At 39.0% G+C, this 22,496-nt stretch overlaps 2 protein-coding genes across 8 annotated transcripts in view; one reads left to right on the plus strand and one right to left on the minus strand.

Moving 5' to 3' along the window:
• The first annotated feature begins 1,729 nt into the window (after positions 1-1,729).
• NHP2 (NHP2 ribonucleoprotein) lies at positions 1,730-20,434 on the plus strand. Its single transcript, XM_076191905.1, has 3 exons — positions 1,730-1,990; positions 19,217-19,289; positions 19,513-20,434. Exons 1-3 carry the CDS (start codon positions 1,732-1,734, stop codon positions 19,754-19,756), a joined length of 576 nt encoding a protein of 191 aa, XP_076048020.1. The 5' UTR covers positions 1,730-1,731; the 3' UTR covers positions 19,757-20,434.
• LOC143029234 (protein CASP-like) overlaps positions 20,248-22,496 on the minus strand; it is a 47,585-nt gene continuing 45,336 nt past the window's right edge. For all 7 annotated transcript variants that reach the window (XM_076191892.1, XM_076191889.1, XM_076191890.1 and 4 more), the window contains one exon: positions 20,248-22,082. In XM_076191892.1, coding sequence (XP_076048007.1) covers positions 21,834-22,082 — 249 coding nt within the window. In that variant the 3' untranslated portion in view covers positions 20,248-21,833. The remainder of the gene's footprint in view (positions 22,083-22,496) is intronic.

Raw genomic sequence — 22,496 nt, forward strand, 5'->3', positions numbered from 1 at the left:
CAACACAACATACACTCTATAAAGGATTTGTGGGAAAACCCAGTTTCGGCTGTAGCATTCCTTGGGGAGACAGGACTGCTCGGACAGACAGTCTAGGGAACGACAACAACAACAACGAGCCAGCTGCAACTAACAGCGATGGGACGCGCGAACCCCCACTTTTCGCAGCCAGTAGACGTCACGGACCCGCTGCGCCAACACCCTCGAAATTCGGTCGGAAGTGGTTAGACCTGGTATATATAGATCTTGGAGCAAATGTGTTACTGAGTGGACGCCGCGAGATAGGGAGCGTGGAAGAGGGAGACCAGACAGAAGGTGGAAAGACGAGATTGATAAGTTTGCAGGAGTGACGTGGCAGAGGTTGGCGCGGTCGTATGAATCATAGAATGCTATAAAAGAGGCCTTTGTTCTGCAGTAAACTCAGAATGGCTGATTTGATTGACTGAAATTGTTTGTGATTTTGTATATCATTTGTTGTCTGTGTATTCGCCTTTTTGTTTTAACCTAGTGACTTATGTAATGTGTCTGTAATCACGTCTGATCCATCTTGCTGCTTTATTTTGTGTGGACTCTAATTTGTATATGTCACTGATAGAGTGTGGATCCCAGACGGTGTCGCAATACTCTAAGTGTGGCTGAACGAGTGTTTTATAAGCAAGAATTTTGAAGTCTGCGTTGCATCTCCTGCGGTTTCTGCGCGGGAATCCCAGTGCTCTATCGGCCTTAGTCCTCACGCTGCTCACATGTATGGCCCACCTCATGTCTGCCGAAATGTGGAGTCCCAATAATTTGTGGCGTGAAACTATGTCTAGGTTTGTGTTATGTAGTGTACAGGTAAATTGGATAAGTTGGTTAGTACGGGTGAATCTCATGTGGTGACATTTGTCAGGTCTAAGTGCCATTTGCCACTTGTCAAATGACAGGTAGTGCAGTGGGTCTAAAGTCAAGAGAGGAATTCGGTGAAGGGACCTTAAAAGTATATATATATAGTACTTGCGTTTTCATCTATAGTCAGTGCAGCTTTCATTAATAGCTCATGTCCAGTGGCGTGCAGTGGTCTGGTGATGCCCAGGAAGAACTCTTTGATTGTATGCACAAAAAATTCAAGTATAATAATAATGTAGCACTGAGAAATATGAGAAGTTAAAGTATTTTGAATATGTAAACACAAATGAAACATGAAATAAACACTTTATTCGACTTAAATACAAATAATCCAATTTCATAAAGTTCTTTTCCCAAAATGATATCTCCTGGAATAAAATAATCATCAAACGGTACGGGAGGAGTTATGCAAAATGCGCTGTCTTCTTTGCTACCGGGGCGGTTTCTCTAAGAAGAATAAAATCGCCTGCAGGCAACCAGAAGAAAAGGAATCGTGTCGACGAAAATGATGATGATGATATGGTAACTTAAGTAATATACAGATTGTCTTATTTAGAACGGCTTTTTCTTATCACGAATGGAATTGTCTCAACAATCCAAAGTATATAGATTGTGTCTTCATATCAGTGTTGCTCAAATAAATGAATATATGTATTAATTTTATAAGGAGTTTGGTGTTTTAATGAAAGAACCGACGCGACAACGTTATTTACAGGAATAAGAGTAACGCTACATATTATTCATCTGAATAGTAGATATGAGCCTAAGTGGGATTTTTATGAGTCAATGTCCCTTTTTTAAACTTTATTTAGAATAACGGTAAAATCCATCTGAACTCGAGAAGGGATGCCCAGATTGAACAATCATTTCAATCGGCTTGCGCATGTCAGCAGTCTTCTGCCGGGAATTGTGAAGTGTAAACAGTCGCAAAGCATGGGGAAACACAAGAAGGAAAAGCAAGAGGGTGAAAACCTAAATGATAGTGTTGTTGATGGGTGTAATGAAGAAAATAGCTATGAACGTAAACTTGTACATGCAAGTATTATTGCACGACCAATGGCATCCAAAAAGTTAACTGGGAAAATATACAAACTAATAAAAAAAGGTGAGGCTTTAGCACTTCGATTGCACGTGTGCACAGGGCAGGGATATTGGATTTCGTGTCTTATACATTTGTCCGTGATGAGTTATAGTCTTAAGTATATTAAGTGTCTGTGTCAAACTAACACTCAGTTTTCAGTTTATAACGATGTTCAGTAAATGTAGTTTAGGATGGCAAACGGTCCCTCTATATTTTGCTTTTAAAGACGATAGGTCAATCTAACCCAACTATTACAGTAACCGGTCTCACTAATTACCGACCAAAGCTGACCAAAGCTGAACAAGAGCGGTTTTTGCTCAAATGCAAAATATTATATAAAAAACTAGGACAGTTTATAATTTCACCCAACCAACGATTTTGTGAGATATGTTGTGTCTTGAATGATGGTGTACATTATTTCTGTTGGAAATGCGCACTTTGCAAGTAATTATTAAAGTTATGCACTTATGCCTACATCTCCCTAACGATATGGGGGGACCTGTGGGAAATCGGGGTTTTTGGGTGGGGAGCACTAATAAATCAAGTAATGCGCATTGCAAAACAGGTATAAAATGAACAAGAACACATAAAGATACAAGAAAACATAAATTTCACCTGTGAGGGCTGGAGTGTGGTCATCTAATGTGAGCGGTAGCTGTGTTTGGTTACCAACAATTCAAAATATTTCTCGCTATATCTGCTACATTTAGCGAAGGCCACTGTACCTGTGCAGGAGTTGCTAACCGTAAAATAATGTAACCTAACCTAGGTTAGGATAGGATAGGTTAGGTTTGCTTAGGTTAGGTTTGCTTAGGTTATGTTAGGTTTGGTTAGAATAGGTTAGGTTTGCTTAGGTTACATTATGTTTGGTTAGGTTACTTCAGGTTTGATTAGGTTATGGTAGGATAGGTTAGGTTATGTTAGCTTATGGTTAGCAACTCCTGCGCGGGCAGAATGGTCTTCGCTAAATATAGCGGATATAGCGAGAAATATTTTGAATCGTTGGTAAACAAACATGGTTACCATTCGCGTTATCCGATCACACTCCGGACCTCAAAGGTGAAATTTATATTTTTTTTTATATAATTTTAATGTGTTCTTGTTAACCCCTACCATACGGTGCCGCACACGTAGGCATCATGAGGAGCAAGTGGATTTGCGATGCTGCCATATCGGCGTCTTGATTATATTGTAGTCGCCCCTGCATTTTTACATTCTCCCTAATATGCCCTTAATCCCATTCTCTGTGGTTTTCAAAATTCACGGGTGAAAGAGAGAACGATCGATATAAGCGGTGACTATATTTTATGATGCGAGTATTATTACGACACATTGTACGGCTGGCATTGGCTGCTGCCCGCGAGATTTAAGTCCCGGAGTGAAGTGGTTAATTTTATACCTGTTTTGCAACGTGCATTACTCGATTTATTACTGCTCCCCACCCAAAAAACCCGACTTCCCACAGGTCCCCCCAGATCGTTAGGGAGATGTAGGCATAAGTGCATAACTTCAATAATTAATTACTTGAAAAGTATGCATTTGCGACGGAAATGATGTACGCCATCATTTAATACACAACATTTCTCACCAGAAACACAAGCCACATCACAAAACCTTTGGTTTGGTGAAACTATAAATTAACCAAAAACTAGCATATGGTTGCATTATTTGACCTCTTTTCTTTAAAATGTGTGATTTCCATGTAATTTGATCAAAGAGAAGTTATGTTTCTATCCTCTGGAAAATTACTGACCACAGCTACGAATATCGTCCAGCCTGCCATCTGTGATCACTGGTGGTATGGATCAAACTACACTACTATTGTGTTATTAGTGTAATAGATTGCATATAGTTGAATTATGTGAACTATTTTCTTTATAATGTGTGATTTTCATGTAATTTTATCAAAGAGAAGTTACGTTTTTAGCCCTGGAAAATTACAGATGACAGCTTAGGTTGGGTTAGAATAGACAGATTTAGCAGACATTAATTTCTTCAACCTCTGCCTCTACCAAAACAAAGATGGCATCTCAAGTAGTCAAAGTGGCTATGTTTGTTTGTGTATAGCTTTTATCAATTGTTTCTATTATTGATTTCCACCAAGAATAACATGTATTACATTGATGTATTGTACATATACCAAAAGCATTTTCCTCCTTATAAAGGAGGTAGCCAAAAAATTAAGGCATATAAACAAGTCCCACCCATTCCATCCCCACATACTCCACTCCCATCCACCCTCTTATCTTGCTTCCTCCTGGATGACAGGTCATCCCCGTATCTCACCCACTGCCCTGGGTCAGAAGCAGTGTCACAAGACACAGCACATCCACAGCGACCCTCCTTCTCCATGGAGAAATCCCTTCAGGCTGCATCAATTTATTTTTCACACATACTCCCTCACCCGCCATCCCCCACATGCATCACAGCATCAACCATACACAACCTTTCTCCATTCGCCCCTATCTTCTGTCCTCTCTCGTCCTTCCTCAACAGACATTCCCCTCTTCCCCAAAGCAACTACAGGCCAGTCAGTTTGACATCGGTAATAGGAAAAATGCTTGAATCAATAATAGTAAATAGACTCAGAGAACACATCGAAGGGCATAATTTAATTCGTGATTCACAGCATGGTTTCTCCAAGGGTAAGTCATGTGTGACTAATAAATAAATAAATAAATAAATCATACGAAAATCGACTTAAGCACATGAATCTGTTTTCCCTAAAAAAAGCGTAGACTCAGAGGTGACTTGATACAGGTCTTTAAGATTTTAAAGGGAATTGACAACATCAAAAGTGACCAAATTTTCACATTGAATGAGAATCAGACAAGAAACAATGGTCTCAAACTGTCCGGAAATAGATTCAATTTGGAAGTAGGTAGAAACAACTTTGCCAACCGTGTAGTTAATGAATGGAATAAACTTCCTGCACAGGTAGTGCAATGTAGTTCAGTTCGAAGCTTTAAGAATCATTTAGATAAATACCTAAGTAAGATGCTGTAATTATTATAATTTATGTTATATTATTTGTTTTTGTTTTGTTATAATTTGTCTGTCTGATTTTCATTTATTATTAGTTATATGTCAATTTATTATCATTTACTATTTACCTGTTTGTTTGTTATTCAACTATACCAATGCATTTATTTATGTATTTTAATTGTTATTTACATTGTTATAGTTTTAATTTATTATTAATATGATTTTTTTTTCTTTTTTTTTTCTTTTTTTTTTTTTTTTTTTTGCATCCGACCTAGATATGGATCAAAAGGTCTCCTGTCGGCATGCTTTGCCTTTGTAATCCTTTGTAATATTCTATCCTTTTACACTAATGTATGTAAGGCGTCAGATAACAATGAAAATTACAATGTTATTTACCTTGACTTTAGCAAAGCGTTTGACAAGGTGTCTCACCAGAGACTACTAAATAAAATCAAAGCCCATGGCATAGGAGGAAAAGTGTTAGAATGGATTAGAGCTTGGATTAGTAACAGAAAACAGTGGGTCACCATAAATGGAATAAAATCTAGGTGGGGCAATGTTACTAGCGGGGTCCCCCAGAGCTTGGTTTTGGGTCCCTTGTTGTTCATTATGTACATAAATGACTTAGACAATTGGATAAATAGTGATGTTAGTAAGTTTGCGGACAACACTAAAATAAGACGCCTAATTAGGTCAGGAGACGACTCAGAGATTCTGCAGGATGATCTTGATAAATTGTTAACATGGTCAGAGAAATGGCAAATGAACTTCAATATCTCTAAGTGTAGTGTGTCAAACGTAGGGCTACACAACCCCAAAAATAGATACATCTTAGATAACACGTTTTTAGAAAAATCTGAGTGCGAGAGGGACTTGGGAGTTCTGGTGAGTCCGGACCTTAAAACCAGGAAGCAGTGCATTAGCGCCAGAAATAAAGCTAACAGAGCATTAGGTTTCATTGCTAGGACGGTAATGAATAGAAGTGCAGAGGTAATTATTAAACTCTATCCAGTGATAGACCCATCCTTGACTATGTGGTACAGTTTTGGTCTCCGTCCTACAGAATGGACAAAGCTAACAGAGCATTAGGTTTCATTGCTAGGACGGTAATGAATAGAAGTGCAGAGGTAATTATTAAACTCTATCCAGTGATAGACCCATCCTTGACTATGCGGTACAGTTTTGGTCTCCGTCCTACAGAATGGACATCAATTCACTAGAATCAGTACAGAGAAGAATGACCAAAATGATACATGGACTCGGAAATTTGCCTTACAAAGAGAGGCTTAGGCACCTAAACTTACACTCTCTGGAAAGACGCAGAGTGCGGGGTGATCTAATAGAAATGTTCAAGTGGATCAAAGGCTATAACAAGGGTGATGCAAACAAGGTCATCATAATAAAACAACAGGGCAGGACTCGCAGTAATGGGTATAAACTGGACAAATTTAGATTTAAGAAGGAAATAGGCAAGCATTGGTTTACTAATAGGGTGGTCGATGAATGGAATAAACTTAGTAACCATGTAGTAAGCGCTGAAACTATCAGTTGTTTTAAAAAATGATTAGACAACTTTATGGATGGGGATGACAGGTGGTGATGGATACGGAGCTGCCTAGTGTAGGCCTTATGGTCTCTTGCAGTCTCCTTCTTTCTTATGTTCTTATGTAAGCCCCTTTCACCCCATCCATCTGTCTCATCCTTGGTTGCCCCCATCATGTTCACTCCTTCCACCTCTGCCTTTCACACCTCTTTTACTAATCTTTCTTCACTCATTCCTTCCATGTGTCCAAACCATCCCAATGCTCTTTCATCAACCCTATCTCCCAACTCCTTTTCCACCCCCCATTCTCCTCACCTCCTCATTTCTCACTCTATCCAGCATAGTAACCAATTATACTTCTCAGGCACCTTGTCTCAAACACATTCAAATTCCTCTTATGTTCTATGTTTCTGCACCATATGGTGCTGTCAATACAATCACTCCTTCATACAATCTCCTCTTAGCATCCATTCCCAAATGTCTTTCTCAATACACTTTTTAATCCCCCAAGGCATTTACTTTCTTCTCTCAATCTACATTCTACCTCCACATTCGCTCCTCCCTTTCCTGCGACATTCGCAGTACCTAAAACTATCCACTTCCTCCAGTCTCTCTTCTTTAATGATCACTTCCAGTCTGCTGCCACTTTCTCCCCTTGTACATCTCATCACCTTACTTTTACACACATTTATCTTAAAACTTCCTTCTTTCACACACATTCCCAAACTCTCACTAACTTCCTCAATCCCTCCTCTGATCCTGCTACAAGTGCAGTGTTGTCAGCAAACAACAACTGTCTTATCTCCCACTTTTCTCTATTTTCTTTAATCATCTCCAATCCCAGACCCACTACCCTTGCATTTACCTCTCGCACTACCCCATCCAAATTATTGTTTAATTTCCAAATACTATATTGTGTAGGTGTGGACTTTTAAAATTTTAGCCATGCAACTCCTGCACACCCCACAGTCCTATCAGATACCAAAACCAGCTGTTAACATCCCTGACAACCTATACAATTACAGATATTACATTACTAAATGGAGGTTAGTTGTAGGTTAGGTTAGAACAGATGCATTGATCATACTTTAATTTCTTGGACCACCACATCTATCAAAACAAAGGTGTCTCTACTAGCCCCAGTGTATAACTTTTAGCAACCTTTTCTGTTGTTGATTTCTGCCAAGAAAAAAATATTACGTGGGTGTATCATAATTTACAAAATTAATATTTTAATTTTCTAATGCTATATTGTGTAGGTGTCCACTCCAAAATTTACCAATTCCTCATTTGAGAAGAAAAGTAGATCTTTTAATAGGAGATTAGAAAATAGAATTTTTTCCATTTTCATGCAAACACATTTTTTACTTTTCTATTTTGCCTTTGAAAGACCTATTTTTTTTAGACAAATTGTAGACCCCCCCCCACCCACACACACAAAAGATTGTCTAAACTGGAATTACCAACCCTGGAACAAAGAAGAGAAAGAGGTGATATGTAGGCCATTTACAGAATTATGAAGGCATAGAAGTCCTTGATAGAGAAGACTTATTAAATTGGGATAGAGGAAAAACAAGGGGACATGAAAAGAAACTCAAAAAGGACAGTTATATAAGAGATCTAAGAAAAAACAGCTTTCCACACACAGTGGTGGATGTCTGGAACAAATTGGACGAAACAATAGTGTGTGCAAACACCATAAATGAATTTAAGAACAAAATAGATGTGATACAAAGACGGGTCACCGTGAGCATAGCTCCCCTTCCCATAGAATACAACTAGGTAAATACACACACTAGGTGTTGTGAGATATAAAGATGGGTCACTACAAGCATAGCTCCCTTTCCCGTAAAATACAACTAGGTAAAACTAGGTAAATACACACACACATCAATCAACAATGGTCCAAAGCACTCTGCCATTGCTCATGTCATGGTAATATTTTTCTATTACTCAATTTATTGTTTGGGAATGTTAATGGTTAGGTAATAAAAAAATGTTACCATGATCTGGGTGATGGTGCAGAACAACAGTTGAGCACCCAGGACTCCCATTGATGAACACGTGTAGGGGGAAATTCTACAATTGATCCATTTTTTCTATGTAATGGTTAGGAACTATAGGACGACATAAGAGTTATATTAAATATCCATGTTTGCATGATTGTGGAATTTTAAAAGTGGGCATTTGTTCATTTGTTCTCTCATAGAGTTCTCTACCATGAGTGCATTACTAGGAGTAAGGAGGAACAAGAAGGGCATGTGGGATATGAGTAAGGATGGTTAATTTCAGTATTATTTTAGAAGTGTACAGCTAAGCAATATATCACTGAAAAATTAAATATTAGATTTGTAAATTAAAATACATCAATATACATACATATACCAAGGCTTTTCCCCCTTACAAGGGAGGTAGCCAAAAAGAAAAAGGCATAAAATCATTCCCACCCATTCCATCCCTAAATATGCTCCACTCCCCTCAACCCTCCCTCTTATCTTAGCACCACCTGGATGATGGGTCATCCCTGCACCTTGTCCACTGCCCTGGTTCAGAGGCAGTGTCGCAAGACACAGCACATCCACAGCAAGGCTGCTTCATTAAATCGGCGACCCCCCTGCATAAAAGGAGCAGACAGGGAGAAATCCCTTCGGGTTGTGTTAAATTTTGCTCATACTACCACCCACCCATTTCACCTCATGCATCACAACATCATCCATATACAACCATTCTCCATTCACCCCTGTCTTCTGTCCTCTCCCGTCCTTCCTCAACAGACATTCCCCTCTTCCCCAAAGCCCCCTTCACCCCATCCATCCATCTCATCCTAGGACGTCCCCTCATGTTCACTCCCTCCACATCTGCCTTTCATACCTCTTTTACTAGTCTTTCTTCACTCATTCTTTCCATGTGTCCAAACCATCCTAATATTCTTTCATCAACCCTATCTCCCAAATCACTTTCCACTCCTGTTCTCCTCCTCATTTCTCACTATCTAGCCTAGTAACCCCCATCATACTTCTCAGACACCTCATCTCAAACACATTCAAACTCCTCCTCTCTTCCTCTCTTATGTTCAATGTTTCTATACCATACAGTGCTGTTGGCACAATCACTCCTTCATACAATCTCCTCTTAGCATCCATTCCCAAATGTCTATTCCTCATTACACTTTAATCCACGAAGGCATTTACTCTCTTCTCTTAATCTACATTGTACCTCCACCTCCACTCCACCTTTTCCTGCCACATTTGCACCAAAGTATCTAAAACTATCCACTTCCTCCAGTTGCTCTCCCGTAATGCTCACTTCCAGTCTGCTGCCACTTTCACCCCTTGTACATCTCATCACCTTACTTTTACCCACATTTATCTTAAGCTCCCTAACTCTGTCACCAACTTCCTCAAACCCTCCTCTGATCCTGCCACAAGCGCAGTGTCGTCCGCAAACAACAGCTGGCTCACCTCCCACTTTTCTCCATCTTCTTTAACCATCTCCAATCCCTGACCCACCACCCTTGCACCACCCCATCCATGTACAAGTTGAACAGCCAGGGCGACAAAACGCATCCTTTATGAAGTCCCACCTTTACCTCGAACCACTCACTCTCTCCATTTCTAATCCTGACACATGCTCTACTACTCTCGTAAAAACTCTTGATAGCTCCTAGAAGCTTTCCTCCTATCCTGTATATCTGCAAAACCTCCCATAATGGCTTCCTGTCTACCCTGTTGTAGGCCTTTTCAAGATCCATAAAAGTCCAAAAAACATCCTTCCCCTTTCCTATAGCTTTTTCATATATCTGTCTTACCACAAAAATCTGATCTACACAACCTCTACCCGTCCAAAATCCACTGTTCCTCACCAATTACTCCCTCTGTTCCTCTCCTAATCCTCTCAATCAAGATCCTCCCATAAGCCTTCCCAACTACAAATAACAAGCTGATCCCTCTGAAACTACTACACTCGCACTTGTCCCCTTTTCCCTTGTAAAGTGGAACTATACAGACACTCCTCCAGTCCTCCGGCACTCTACCCTCTCTCCAACAAACATTAAATAACCCCACCAGCCAGTCCACCATCACTGTACTTTTTTTTTTTTTTTTTACATTCTGCATGGCATCCATCCAGACCAGGTGCCTTACCTGCTTTCATCATCTTAACAACTGCCTTCACTTCATCCTTCCTTATTTCTCCTCCTTTTTCCTCACTAATCACGGTCATTTTCTTAGCATTTCCCACTGCAGCTATCTTTCCCTCCCTATCCTCCTTCACATTTAGCAACTCCCTAAAATATTCTGCCCATCTTCCCCTTACTGCCTTCTCTTCCATTATCATCTCTCCACCTGCACCTTTTACCTTTTCTTTTCCACTTGATTCGCCTCCTCTTCCTCTCTCAATTTCTTTCCAAAACATCTTTTTATTACTTTCAAAATTTTCTGTCATACCCCATTTCACATCTCTCCTCTTTGCCTCCTTTACCTTGTGCTTTACTTCTTTTCTTTTCTTTATACCTCTCATATGACTCCCTCGTCATATTTTGTAACCAATCTGTGAAAGCTCGCTTCTTCTCTTCTACAACCTTCTTTGTTTCCTCATCTCACCATACACCACCCTTCCTTCTATTTTCTCCTGTCCTTCTTGTTCCACACACCATCTTTGCACACTTTGTGACTCCCTCCTTGAACCATCTCCATTCCTCCTCCGCTCCTAGTTCTACTCTATCCTTTACTCCCTCCCACTCATCTCTCAGCTTCTTCTTGTGCTCCTCCTTTTCCTTTTCATTTAAAGAGTTCACTCTAATCACCTCCCTACCTTTTGTCCTTTTCCTTTCTCCATCTATCCTCCACTCTCAACTTACCTTCCAAAAATGATCTGATATTCCCCCACCCTCTCCCCTTAGCACATGTACATCCTTAACCCCTTTCATGTGGTGATGCCTACGAAGGCGTCATGAGGAGCAAGTGGGTACGTGAGGATGCCAATGTCGGCGTCTTCATTATATTTATTGTAGTCGTACCTGCGTGACCCCCATACTCTGTAAACTGGCTTCATCATATTTTCTATGGTTATCGAAATTCATGGGTGAAAGAGAGAACGATCGATACAGCCGTGACTTTATTTTTTATAATGTGAGTATTATGACGCAACATCGTATGTCTGGCAGCTAATGCTGCCCGTGAGATTTTGGCCCGGAGTGAAGTGGTTAACTCTTCCTATTATACTCCTATCTACCACTACATAGTCCATTAACGCTCTATCTACCACCCTCTCCCATGCTTGACTTTCTTCTAAAACACTGTATTTGCTATCAACTAACTCTCTAGACATATCACCATCAACCCTACACTACAATTCTTTCCTGGAACTCCACATTTCCCAACCATATATATTTTTTTGTCGGAAATCAATAACAAAAATACGTGCCAAAAGTGTTTTACTGGACAAGTACAGTAGTGTTTAAAACAAAAATCTTATCATAATCACGATTACAAGGGGATTGGAGGGATGGTCGACTCTCACCCTCCCCCCCATTAATAAATGTATACTCCATAGGTGGTAAGGTTTGGTTAGGTAAATAAGTGAGGTTCCGCAAAGCTTTTTTTTTTTTTTTTCTTCCTTTCATGTTTCATTCAAATTTCACCTCTAATTTATGCTTCCCCACCCAAAAACCCTGTTTTTTCATTATCTTCCCTTTATTGTAGGGGTGATGAGGTAAGGGCAAAAAAAGTGCTTTCTGCCAACTTTTGAGGACCAGATTTAATTTCTGCCAAATTTGAGGACCTGATTTGAATGAAGCACAAAAAACTAGGAATAACCATACATCATAGAAAAATACTGTACCTCAATTGTGCACTCTATAGATTTACCTTGGATATTTTTTAGAAGTGCACACCTATGCAATATAAAATTAGAAAATTAATTATTAATTTTTTAAATTATAATACATCAATGTAATATACATTTTTCTTGTTGGAAATCAATAACAAAAAAACCTTGCTAAAAGCAAATATACTACCGAACAAAGCTGCGAGCGTAGCATCGAGACACCACATTGTCACCTGTCCAGTTCAGTCAGTCAGTTAGATGATGGCTTTCATGTTGTGTACCGAGTATCTTCCAACTCCAGGTGACATTATAACCATTGTTATAAATACAATAGGGCTTCCTTCAAACTATGCAACAACTCTATTCCCAGCAGTCCGATCAACTAGTTGTGAACAGCTGCATTATACACAATCATGCACGCATACAACACAACATACGCTCTATAAAGGATTTGTGGGAAAACCCAGTTTCGGCTATGGCATTCCTTGGGGAGACGGGACTGCTCGGACAGACAGTCTAGGGAACGACAACAACAACAACAACAACTAGTTAATGAGGCCATCAGCATCTGTGATAATGACCCAGATACATACATATACCAAGGCTTTTTCCCCCTTCCAAGGGAGGTAGCCAAAAAGGGAAAGGCATAAAAACACTCCCACCCATTTCATCCCTAAATACACTCCACACCTCTCCCACCCTCCCTCTCACCCATTTCATCCCTAAATACACTCCACACCTCTCCCACCCTCCCTCTCATCTGAGCACCTCCTGGATGACGGGTCATCCCTGCACCCTGCCCACCGCCCTGGGTCAGTAGCAGTGTCGCAAGACACAGTACATCCACAGCAAGGCCGCTTCATTTAATCGGCGACCCCCCCTCTCCGTCCCCCTTTGCATATAAGGCGAGGACGGGGAGAAATCCCTTCGGGCTGCGTCAAAATTTACTCACACATACTACCCCACCCCCACCCCCCTGCCCATTCCTCCTCATGCAGTCACAACATCATCCATATACAACCATTCTCCACTCACCTCTGTCTTCCGTCCTCTCCCTTCCTTCCTCAACAGACATTCCCCTCTTCCCCAAAGCCCCCTTCACCCCATCCATCCACCTCATCCTAGGACGTCCCCTCATGTTCACTCCCTCCACATCTGCCTTCCATACCTCTTTTACTAGTCTTTCTTCACTCATTCTTTCCATGTGTCCAAACCATCCTAATATTCTTTCATCAACCCTATCTCCCAAATCCTTTTTCACCCCTGTTCTCCTCACCTCCTCATTTCTCACTCTATCCAGCCTAGTAACCCCCACCATACTTCTCAGACACCTCATCTCAAACACATTCAAACTCCTTCTCTCTTCTTCTCTTATGTTCCACGTTTCTGCCCCATACAGTGCTGTTGGCACAATCACTCCTTCATACAGTCTCCTCTTCGCATCTTTAGAAATACAGTTACTGCATTACTAAATGCAGCTTAGGTTAGGTAGGTTAGGTTAGAATAGATGAATTTATCATCCTTTCATTTCTTCGATCTTGGCATCTATCAAAACAAACATGGCATATAATTCACTTGCTGTCACTTTGTTAGTAAATAGGTTTTAGGAACTTTTTTGTTATTAATTTCTGCCAAGAAAAATGTATATTATGTTGATATATTATAATTTACAAAATTATTAATTTTCTATTGCTACATTGCGTAGGTGTGCACTTCTAAAAAAAATTCTGTATTTTGTTATGTTAGGGTCCATTAGGCAGTTAGATGAGTCAAGGTTAGTATTAATTAAAGTTTGGGTAATTAGGGTAATGATAGGCTGATTCAGTATATGAGGTTTGTCATAAAAGTATCCGACCTTTGTTAAAAATAGTCATATTCAGATACAACAAACTTACCCGGATCAATTGTAGAACTGCCCCCCCCTACATGTTGACTGACAAAGGTCTGAAATGCTCCTCAGTGCTCTGCCACCCACAGGTCATGGTAATGTTTTTCTATTACTCAGTTTATGGTTAGGGAGCATTTATGGTTAAATTAGGTAATGAAAACATTACCATGTCCTGAGTGATGGTGCAGAGGGACAGTGGAGCACCCTGGACCCCCCACTAATCAGCATGTGTAGTCAGTGGAAATTCTACAATTGAACCACTTACCCTGATCTTCAAAATAGTCCCCTTGGGCAAACACATGTTTCTCCCAATGGTCTAGCCACTGTTGGAAGCAGTGCTGGAACACCTCTTTTGGGATGGCTTGCATCTGGTCTTTTGTATTTGGCTTGATTTCTTCACAGACTGAAATCTGGTCTCTTTCAGGGGCATTTTCACCTTGGGGAAAAGCCAGAAATCACATAGAGCCATGTCAGGAGAGTAGGGGCTGATGTAGCACAGGTGTGTTATGTTTGGCCAGGAAACTCTGCATCAGATATGAAGAATGGGGGAAGGGTTGTACGATAGAGCTGTAAATTGCCTGCTGCCCACAGGTCCAACTATTTGCATCACACAGCATCACAAAGGTGTTGCAGAACCTCTTCGTAATGCTCCTTGGTGATGGTTTTGCTGTGTATTCCTGATGAACCACACCACTGGGGTCGAAGAGATGGTCAGCATGACTTTGGCATTGCTGTGGACTTACCTTGCTTTTTTGGCCTCAAGGATGTTGGATGCTTCTATTGTGATGGCTGAAACTTGGTTTCAGGGTTGTACCCATAAACCCAGGACTCAAGGAAGTTGGGATTGCTGTTCATAATCTTCAGTGTGTCCAGTATGATCTCCAAACAAAGTTCCTTCTGCTCAGTTGTTAGCAGTTTTGGTGTGAACTATGTCGAGACTCTCCTGAAGCTCAAATCCTCCATCATAATGGAATGAATGGATCCAAAGCAGACACTCGCCTTGTCTGTAAGTTCTCTGATTGTGATTCAGGAATACTGCATCACCAGGGTCTTCAATTGACTAATGACCATCTCATTTCAGGATGTTGAGGGTCTACCAGTGTGTGCTTTACTCTCCACAAATGGGTACCTTTGAAGTGGTTGTACCACTTAATTTGTGTGGTGCCCATTGCTTTGCCCCCAGTGGTCTGTTGGATTTTGCAGATTGTTTCCTCTTCAAAATCACCAAGCTTTACACAAAATTTGATGTAGCATTGTTCACGTTTTTCTACCATTTGGCAAAAACAAAAAATCCAACAGTGCACTTACTCATTCTCACTCATCAGCAGTCTGCTGATGTCTGACAGCTTCTGCAGGCGGGATAACATTTACACTTCCACATTATACAAATATAGATGGAATAATCTCGGGATTAAACGAATTAAACGATTATCTTTTCTTAGAAGAACCTGACATAATGGGAATTGTAGAAACCAAATTAAAGTACACCCTAACACCCTACACTGTGGGACAAGGTGTATACAACTGTTGGACAAAGAATAGAAAGAACAAACAGGGTGGAGGAGTTCTTATTTTGACCAAGAAAGATTTAATTGTAACAAAAATAACTGAAGGAAAAAATAATGTAGAATCAATTATAGTACAAGTCGAAGGTAAACAAATGAAGAAAAGAAAATTTGCAGTGGTATATGTACCTCCTAAAACACAAGCCTGGACAGAAAGGGATCATTCCGAGTTACTAGAAGATACAAAAGATGAATTAATTGAAACACTGAAAGATGGAGGAAATACAGTAATTATGGGTGACTTTAATTCAAAAGAAATATGCTGGGAAGAAATGACAGTGAAGGGGGGAGAGAAACACTGGGGCAATGTACTCCTTGACTTGACCATTGAATACACAATGACCCAGTGGATTAGAGAAAATACTAGATACAGAGGAAATGAAGAACCCTCAAAATTGGACTTAATACTTACAACAGAACCTGAGATTATTGAAAAAATTGATAATAAAACTCCGATAGGAAAAAGTGACCACGTACTAATAGAAATGGAATTGAAAGAACAAATGGACCAAAGCAAAAATGATAAACATAGAATAGGAAGACCTATGTATAACAAAACAAACTTTGAGAAACTTAAAACATTCTTTCGCAGTGCAAACTGGGAAAAATTCCAAAACGAAGATACAGGGATAGAAGAAAAATGGAAGATACTAAAAGAAATTTATAATGAAGGAGTGAACAAATATGTACCACAACAAAAAATGGAAAAGGCATACATAAAGAGCTGGTACAACAAAAGATGTAGTGAAGCTAAGGAAAAAAGTGACCGCTTGGAAAAAATGGAAAAGAGATAAGAAACAAAGCAAATGGCAAACGTACATCAAACTAAGAAATGAATATGTAAAAATACGTAGAGATGATAAGAGAAATTATGAAGAACCCAAACTATTTTACAAATATGTAAATGGAAAACTGAAAAACAAACAAGAAATAGAAAAACTGCGCCAAGATAAAAAGGAATATACAAAAGAAATGGAAATGGCTGAAATTATGAACAACCACTTCAGATCAGTATTCACAATAGAAAACTCGCTTAACAGTGTAGATAGAGAGAATTATCCCCAGCAATGAAAGAAATAAACGTAACACAAAAATAAATCAGTGATCAAATTAAAACCCTTGATGTCATAAAATCACATGGCCCAGACGGAATTCCAAACGATACTGAAAGAATGTATGGAAGAATTAACTGACAAAATATATAATATAATTAAATTCTCACTTAAAGAAGGAAAAGTACCATTGGACTGGAAAAAGGCAAACATTGTACCAATTTATAAGGGAGGTGATAAGGAAGATCCATCTAACTACAGACCGGTCTCACTAACAAGCACAATAGCAAAAATTTGTGAAAGAGTTGTCAAAAACAGATGGGTTAAATACCTGGAAGAAAAATCTATACTGAACCCAAATCAATTTGGATTCAGACAAGGGAGATCATGTACAACAAATCTGATCTGCTTTTACTCAAGATTAGTAGACATAATACAAGAAAGAGATGGATGGGCGGACTGTGTTTTTCTGGACCTGTAAAAGGCATTCGATAAGGTACCTCATAGGAAACTAATAAATTAGAGTCAAAGGGTGGCATCAGAGGAAAATTATTGGAATGGATGAAAGACTTCCTGATTGGGAGGAAAATGAGAGTTGTAATTAGAGAAAAATTCTCCAACTGGGAAGAAGTAAAAAGCGGTGTCCCGCAAGGATCGGTACTGGACCCGATCATGTTCGCCATATACATTAATGACATGAATGAAGGCGTGGAGTGCTATATGAATTTTTTTGCAGATGCAAAATTACTTAAGAAGGTAAAAACAGAAGAGGACTGCAACTCATTGCAACAAGATCTGGACACGATATGGAATTGGACTCAAAAGTGGGAAGTAAAATTTAATATAAAGAAATGCAGTATAATGGAATTTGGAAAGAGTAAAAACAGAATATCAAAAGATTACAGAATTGGGGAAGAAAAAATAAAAAAGCAAACTCTGAAAAAGATCTTGGAGTGATGATTGGAAAGGACATGAAACCAGATAAGCATATAAATAAAATATTTGGAGAAACCTACAACTTATTGAGGTCAATCAAAGTGGCATTTGCTTATATGGATGAAGAAATGATAAAGAAAATACTAACTACACTAATAAGACCAAAACTTGAGTACGCAGCATCACTTTGGACACCCAGTACCAAAAAGAATATTAAGAAACTAGAAAGATTACAAAGAGCGACAACCAAACTAGCACCGACTCTCGCCGAACTAACATATGAGCAAAGACTATCCAAATTGAACCTACCAACTCTGGAACAAAAAAGAGAGAGAGAAGATTTGCTGACTATCTACAGAATAATGAAAGGAATGGAAGTTTTAGACAGGAACGACCTGTTAGTGTGGGACAACGGTAAAACGAGAGGACACGGAAAAAAAACTGAAAAAAGATTGTCATAGAAAAAACTTGAAAAGGAACCGTTTCCCACACAGAGCGATAAATACATGGAACAAATTAGACAACAAAACAGTATGTGCAAACACTATACAAGATTTTAAGATTTAACTTGATGCGGAGAGATACAAAGACGGGTCACCACGAGCATAGCTCCCCTCCCGTATATTACAACTAGGTAAATTAGGGTTGTCTTCATACATACCCCAAATCACATCTCTCTAGCTTCTTTTATTTATGCATGAAAAATTAAGGTCAGATACTTTTTGAACAGACCTCGAAAAGTTAGGTCAGGTTAAAGTTGGGGTAAGTTGAAATTGGGTAGGTTAAAGCTCTGATAAAATGAGGTGTGAGTGTACAATTAGTACACTTTGTTCAGCAGAGATGGTAGGTACTAAAAGAGAATCCACAATAATATAACTGTGTGTGTGGCCTCCCTCTCACTATATGTAGCATTTTATGATGCATAAAAAGCTGATATATATGAACCCTAATCTTACCTGAGAAACTTTCTTAGCCCAGCTTAACCATCAAAACTAGCAACCTTATAAAAGTCGTAAAAGTGTAGAGCCCATGCTCTCAGTGAAGTTTGGGATGGTGCAAACAGGTGGCCTGTGTATATTTTTTGGTCAATTGTAATTGCAAATGTACTGATGAACTTTCGTTTTATGGATTTAATTAAAATTTAGCCACTTGAAGTCTGGAAATACCATATGTTTTTGTCTTAATTGACTAAATTTGTTAGAAGATTGGAATGTTAAATAGTAGCTTGTATTTCTAAAATCTTGAATTTTTTATTGGTTGAGCATAGTTGTGCAAAGTGGCAGTAAATCAATCAACCTATTGCCTCTGGTCTCTCTTGCAAAAACCTGCAGCTGTGTCACCCCTCTTTCATTATGAAGGGAAAAGGCCTTTTTATATATGTATATATATATCTAAACATATTAAAACATGCTGCTTTAGAATTGATATGACATCTTGTTATTTTACTTATTTCAGCATCAAAACATAAGACATTTCTTAGAAATGGCCTGAAAAATGTGCAAACCAAGATAAGAAAAGGAGAGAGAGGGTAAGTGTTCAAGTTTTCATGCAGTTAGAGGAGATATATGGTAATTATACAGATATGCTGCTGAAAGACATTGGTGCAATAGTAATGGATTGTAGATATCATTTAATAGATTTAAAACTTAATAGAAAACAAGTCACAGTATAAGTAGCTTGAAAAGAAAAATAAATTTCATGTCAAAGTTGACCGTAAGAGTGCTAACTATGTCTTTACTTTTAAATTTCAGAATTGTTATATTTGCTGGGGATGTTACTCCAATTGAAATTATGTGCCACTTACCTGCTGTGTGTGAGGAGAAAGACCTGCCGTACATTTACACGCCCTCAAGACAGGATATTGGCACTGCTATGGGTGTGAACAGAGGTTCTCTAATGGTTTTGATAAAAGAGAATGATGACTACCAAGAACTATATCAGAAAGTGTTAGAAGACATTAAGAAGGTTCCAGCTTTTGTTCCATTGTGTGATTGAAGTACAAATATTAATTTTAGATTGTTTTTCATAGAAAAGGATCCGTTTTAGAAAAGCAGTAATAGTTGGAGTGCATGAATTGTGCCTAAGAATTTTTCTAACTCATTTTGGGATGAAGATATAGAAAAGGGATCCCCATTCCTTCACTGCCCCATTTAGTCACCTTTTACAACATGTATAGGAACATATTGGCAGCATTCATATCCCCCACCATAAGAGCACAGGAAAAGGAGTCCTGGAGTGGGAAGAGAGAAATTTAAGGACAGCAGGAGGGATAGTCAGAGTTGAAAAGTAGCTCAGCATATATGTTCTTGGAGAAGTATGGTGACAAAAAGAGTACATGTCCCTGGGCTGTATGGGTGACAGTAATGTTATTAAAGTATCGATGCCATGTATCCAGGTATGCAGTTAAGTACAGTAGGGCAAGGGGCATAACAGAGGCAGTAATCCCTTTGGTGCGGAGATGGGAGGAGTGGGTAACCAGGTTTTCGTGTGTGTGTCTGTCAGGGGGGGGGGGGTTGGTTACTTGGCCATCCCCTTTTAAAGGGCATATGACCATGAGTACTTTAATTTTATTTTATTTTCATTGTATATTGAATTATATTTACACAATGAATTTAATGATCATTCTGTAGCTTTTTCAAGCATTTCTTAACAAATGAATCCTGGTATGTAAAATGTACAAGTTTTATTAATCCTATGGTAAATAAAGAGATGGTCCAAATCATAGCATCTGCCTTACACTCTTCCTGCCTTCTCATAAAAGATTTTCAGCAAAGAAAATTAGTATTTCAGTGAAATATATGCCTTTGAAAGAAATCTTTTATAGGTGGATAGGACAGGAGATTCAGTCATTTAATTGATATCCTCAGCCATTTGTAAGTCTACTGCTAAATAACAATTTCTTCCACAAGTCCCATGATTACTCAAACTCTGCCATCCTACACATGAAAATTTTTCTCGTTACCACCTTCTCTGGTCTTTTTCATAGTAGGCATCTTGTGGTGTCCAATCAATCCTTCTGTCATCCTCCTCTCTGGCTACCTTCTCATCCCAGTTCAATTTCTGTGGGGATCAGAGGAAGGTGCATACCAATGTTTGTCCTGTAAGTCTCCTTGGTGCCTTTTTTTCTTTTCATACCAAAAGTGCAATTGCCTTTAACATTAATAAATGATACTTTTATCCTCATTTTTTAATGGTGACACTTTTATACCTTCCAATTTTCCTGATACTTTACTTTTATTGACTACAATTTTCTCCTGAATGTTTATCTGAACCATCCCAGTATTCTTTGATCAACCTCATCTCTCGCTTTTATGGCGAGTTTATCCTTAACTTTTATTGATGGTACTTTTACCTATTTTTCAATATCTTATTTTTTTTCTAACAAATAGGAATTATATTGCTAATTCCTATTAAAAAGGTGGGGTGAGGGCTCTTGTTATGTAATGTAAATGCAAACATATCCAAAGATCCCTTTCCCTCTTACAAGGGGATGACCAAGTCAGGAATAATGAAACCAATTACATTCATATAGTCTTTAAGGAATGGCGTACAATTACAAATATCACAGTAATGTGACCGGCTGCAATAAACTCTGGTAAAAATTTTGCAATATGGAATGATTAAAAACAATAATAATTGTTGCTCTGAGTTTCACTGATTGGAAACCTAAAGCCCCAGTACGAGTGACAACCATCCTCAAGCCCTCCCATGTATCTCTGCGATGAAATTTTAAACTTTCTGTGTTATGCTTGTGTGGGACATTTTCTATGTCACTGGCTAGTAGCAGGAGGCAGCAGTTGCTAGTTATTGGCTCTCCTTGTGTGAAAAGGTAGAGAAAATCAACTTTGACAGGCCTGATTTGGAGATAGGAAATCTGTCCCTCATGGCTCCCTCATGGTGTGTTGGGGTTGAGGATAGGTGGCAGGGAGATGATTCTTTCTAAAGTTCATCTTGAAGAATCACTACTTGCAGGTACCTGTCAATGGTCCCTTCAACATAAATAATACTATGAATGTACTTCAATAAATATGTATATATGACTGCATTGTTAAACCCTGCTGTGTACTTCAACTCACTGAGGTTGAAGTTTTAGTGCAGCTACATTAAATGAATCGCCTTTATGTTGTGATATCAGAGATAATAGCTTGAGCTTCTTCTGGTGAGCATTAGAGGACTCCAATTCATACATTGTGGCCAAATTTAGGACAATAGCCTCATGAAGAAATCGTTCTGGCTGCTGCATGACGGCTCCCTCCACTAAGGCTATGGCATCATGAACTCTTCCATTATACATAAGGCACACTCCTAAATTGTTGATTACCTGCAATGAAAATTGAATTACAATGTGGACGGTTGGGCGAGAGGGAAAAGAAAAAGGTAAAAAAAAAAAAAAAAAAAAAAAAAATTGAAACAAAGGCCTCTCCCAATCTATGACAAATTACTTCCAAGACAAGAACTACAATAACACAACCACATTTGGGTCACCAACTTGCATTAAAAGAGTACCAACATACACCTACTTGCCCCAATTGCAACCACCATACACAAGATTTGGCACACGTTATATTGAGATGAAGTGCTACATAGTGGCCATCATGATCTTTCCCCTGAAGAACATTGTGCTTTCATGTGTTGATCTTGCTCAAATAATTTCTTCCTATGTAGACCAACATTAAAGGTTCAGTTCCCTTAAGGCTTGGCTACCCTATGCTGATTTTTCTGCCACAGGATATAG

Source organism: Oratosquilla oratoria, chromosome 10 (genome assembly GCF_046742065.1).
Source record: "Oratosquilla oratoria isolate Oo_2021 chromosome 10, ASM4674206v1, whole genome shotgun sequence".
Lineage (NCBI taxonomy): Eukaryota > Metazoa > Arthropoda > Malacostraca > Stomatopoda > Squillidae > Oratosquilla > Oratosquilla oratoria.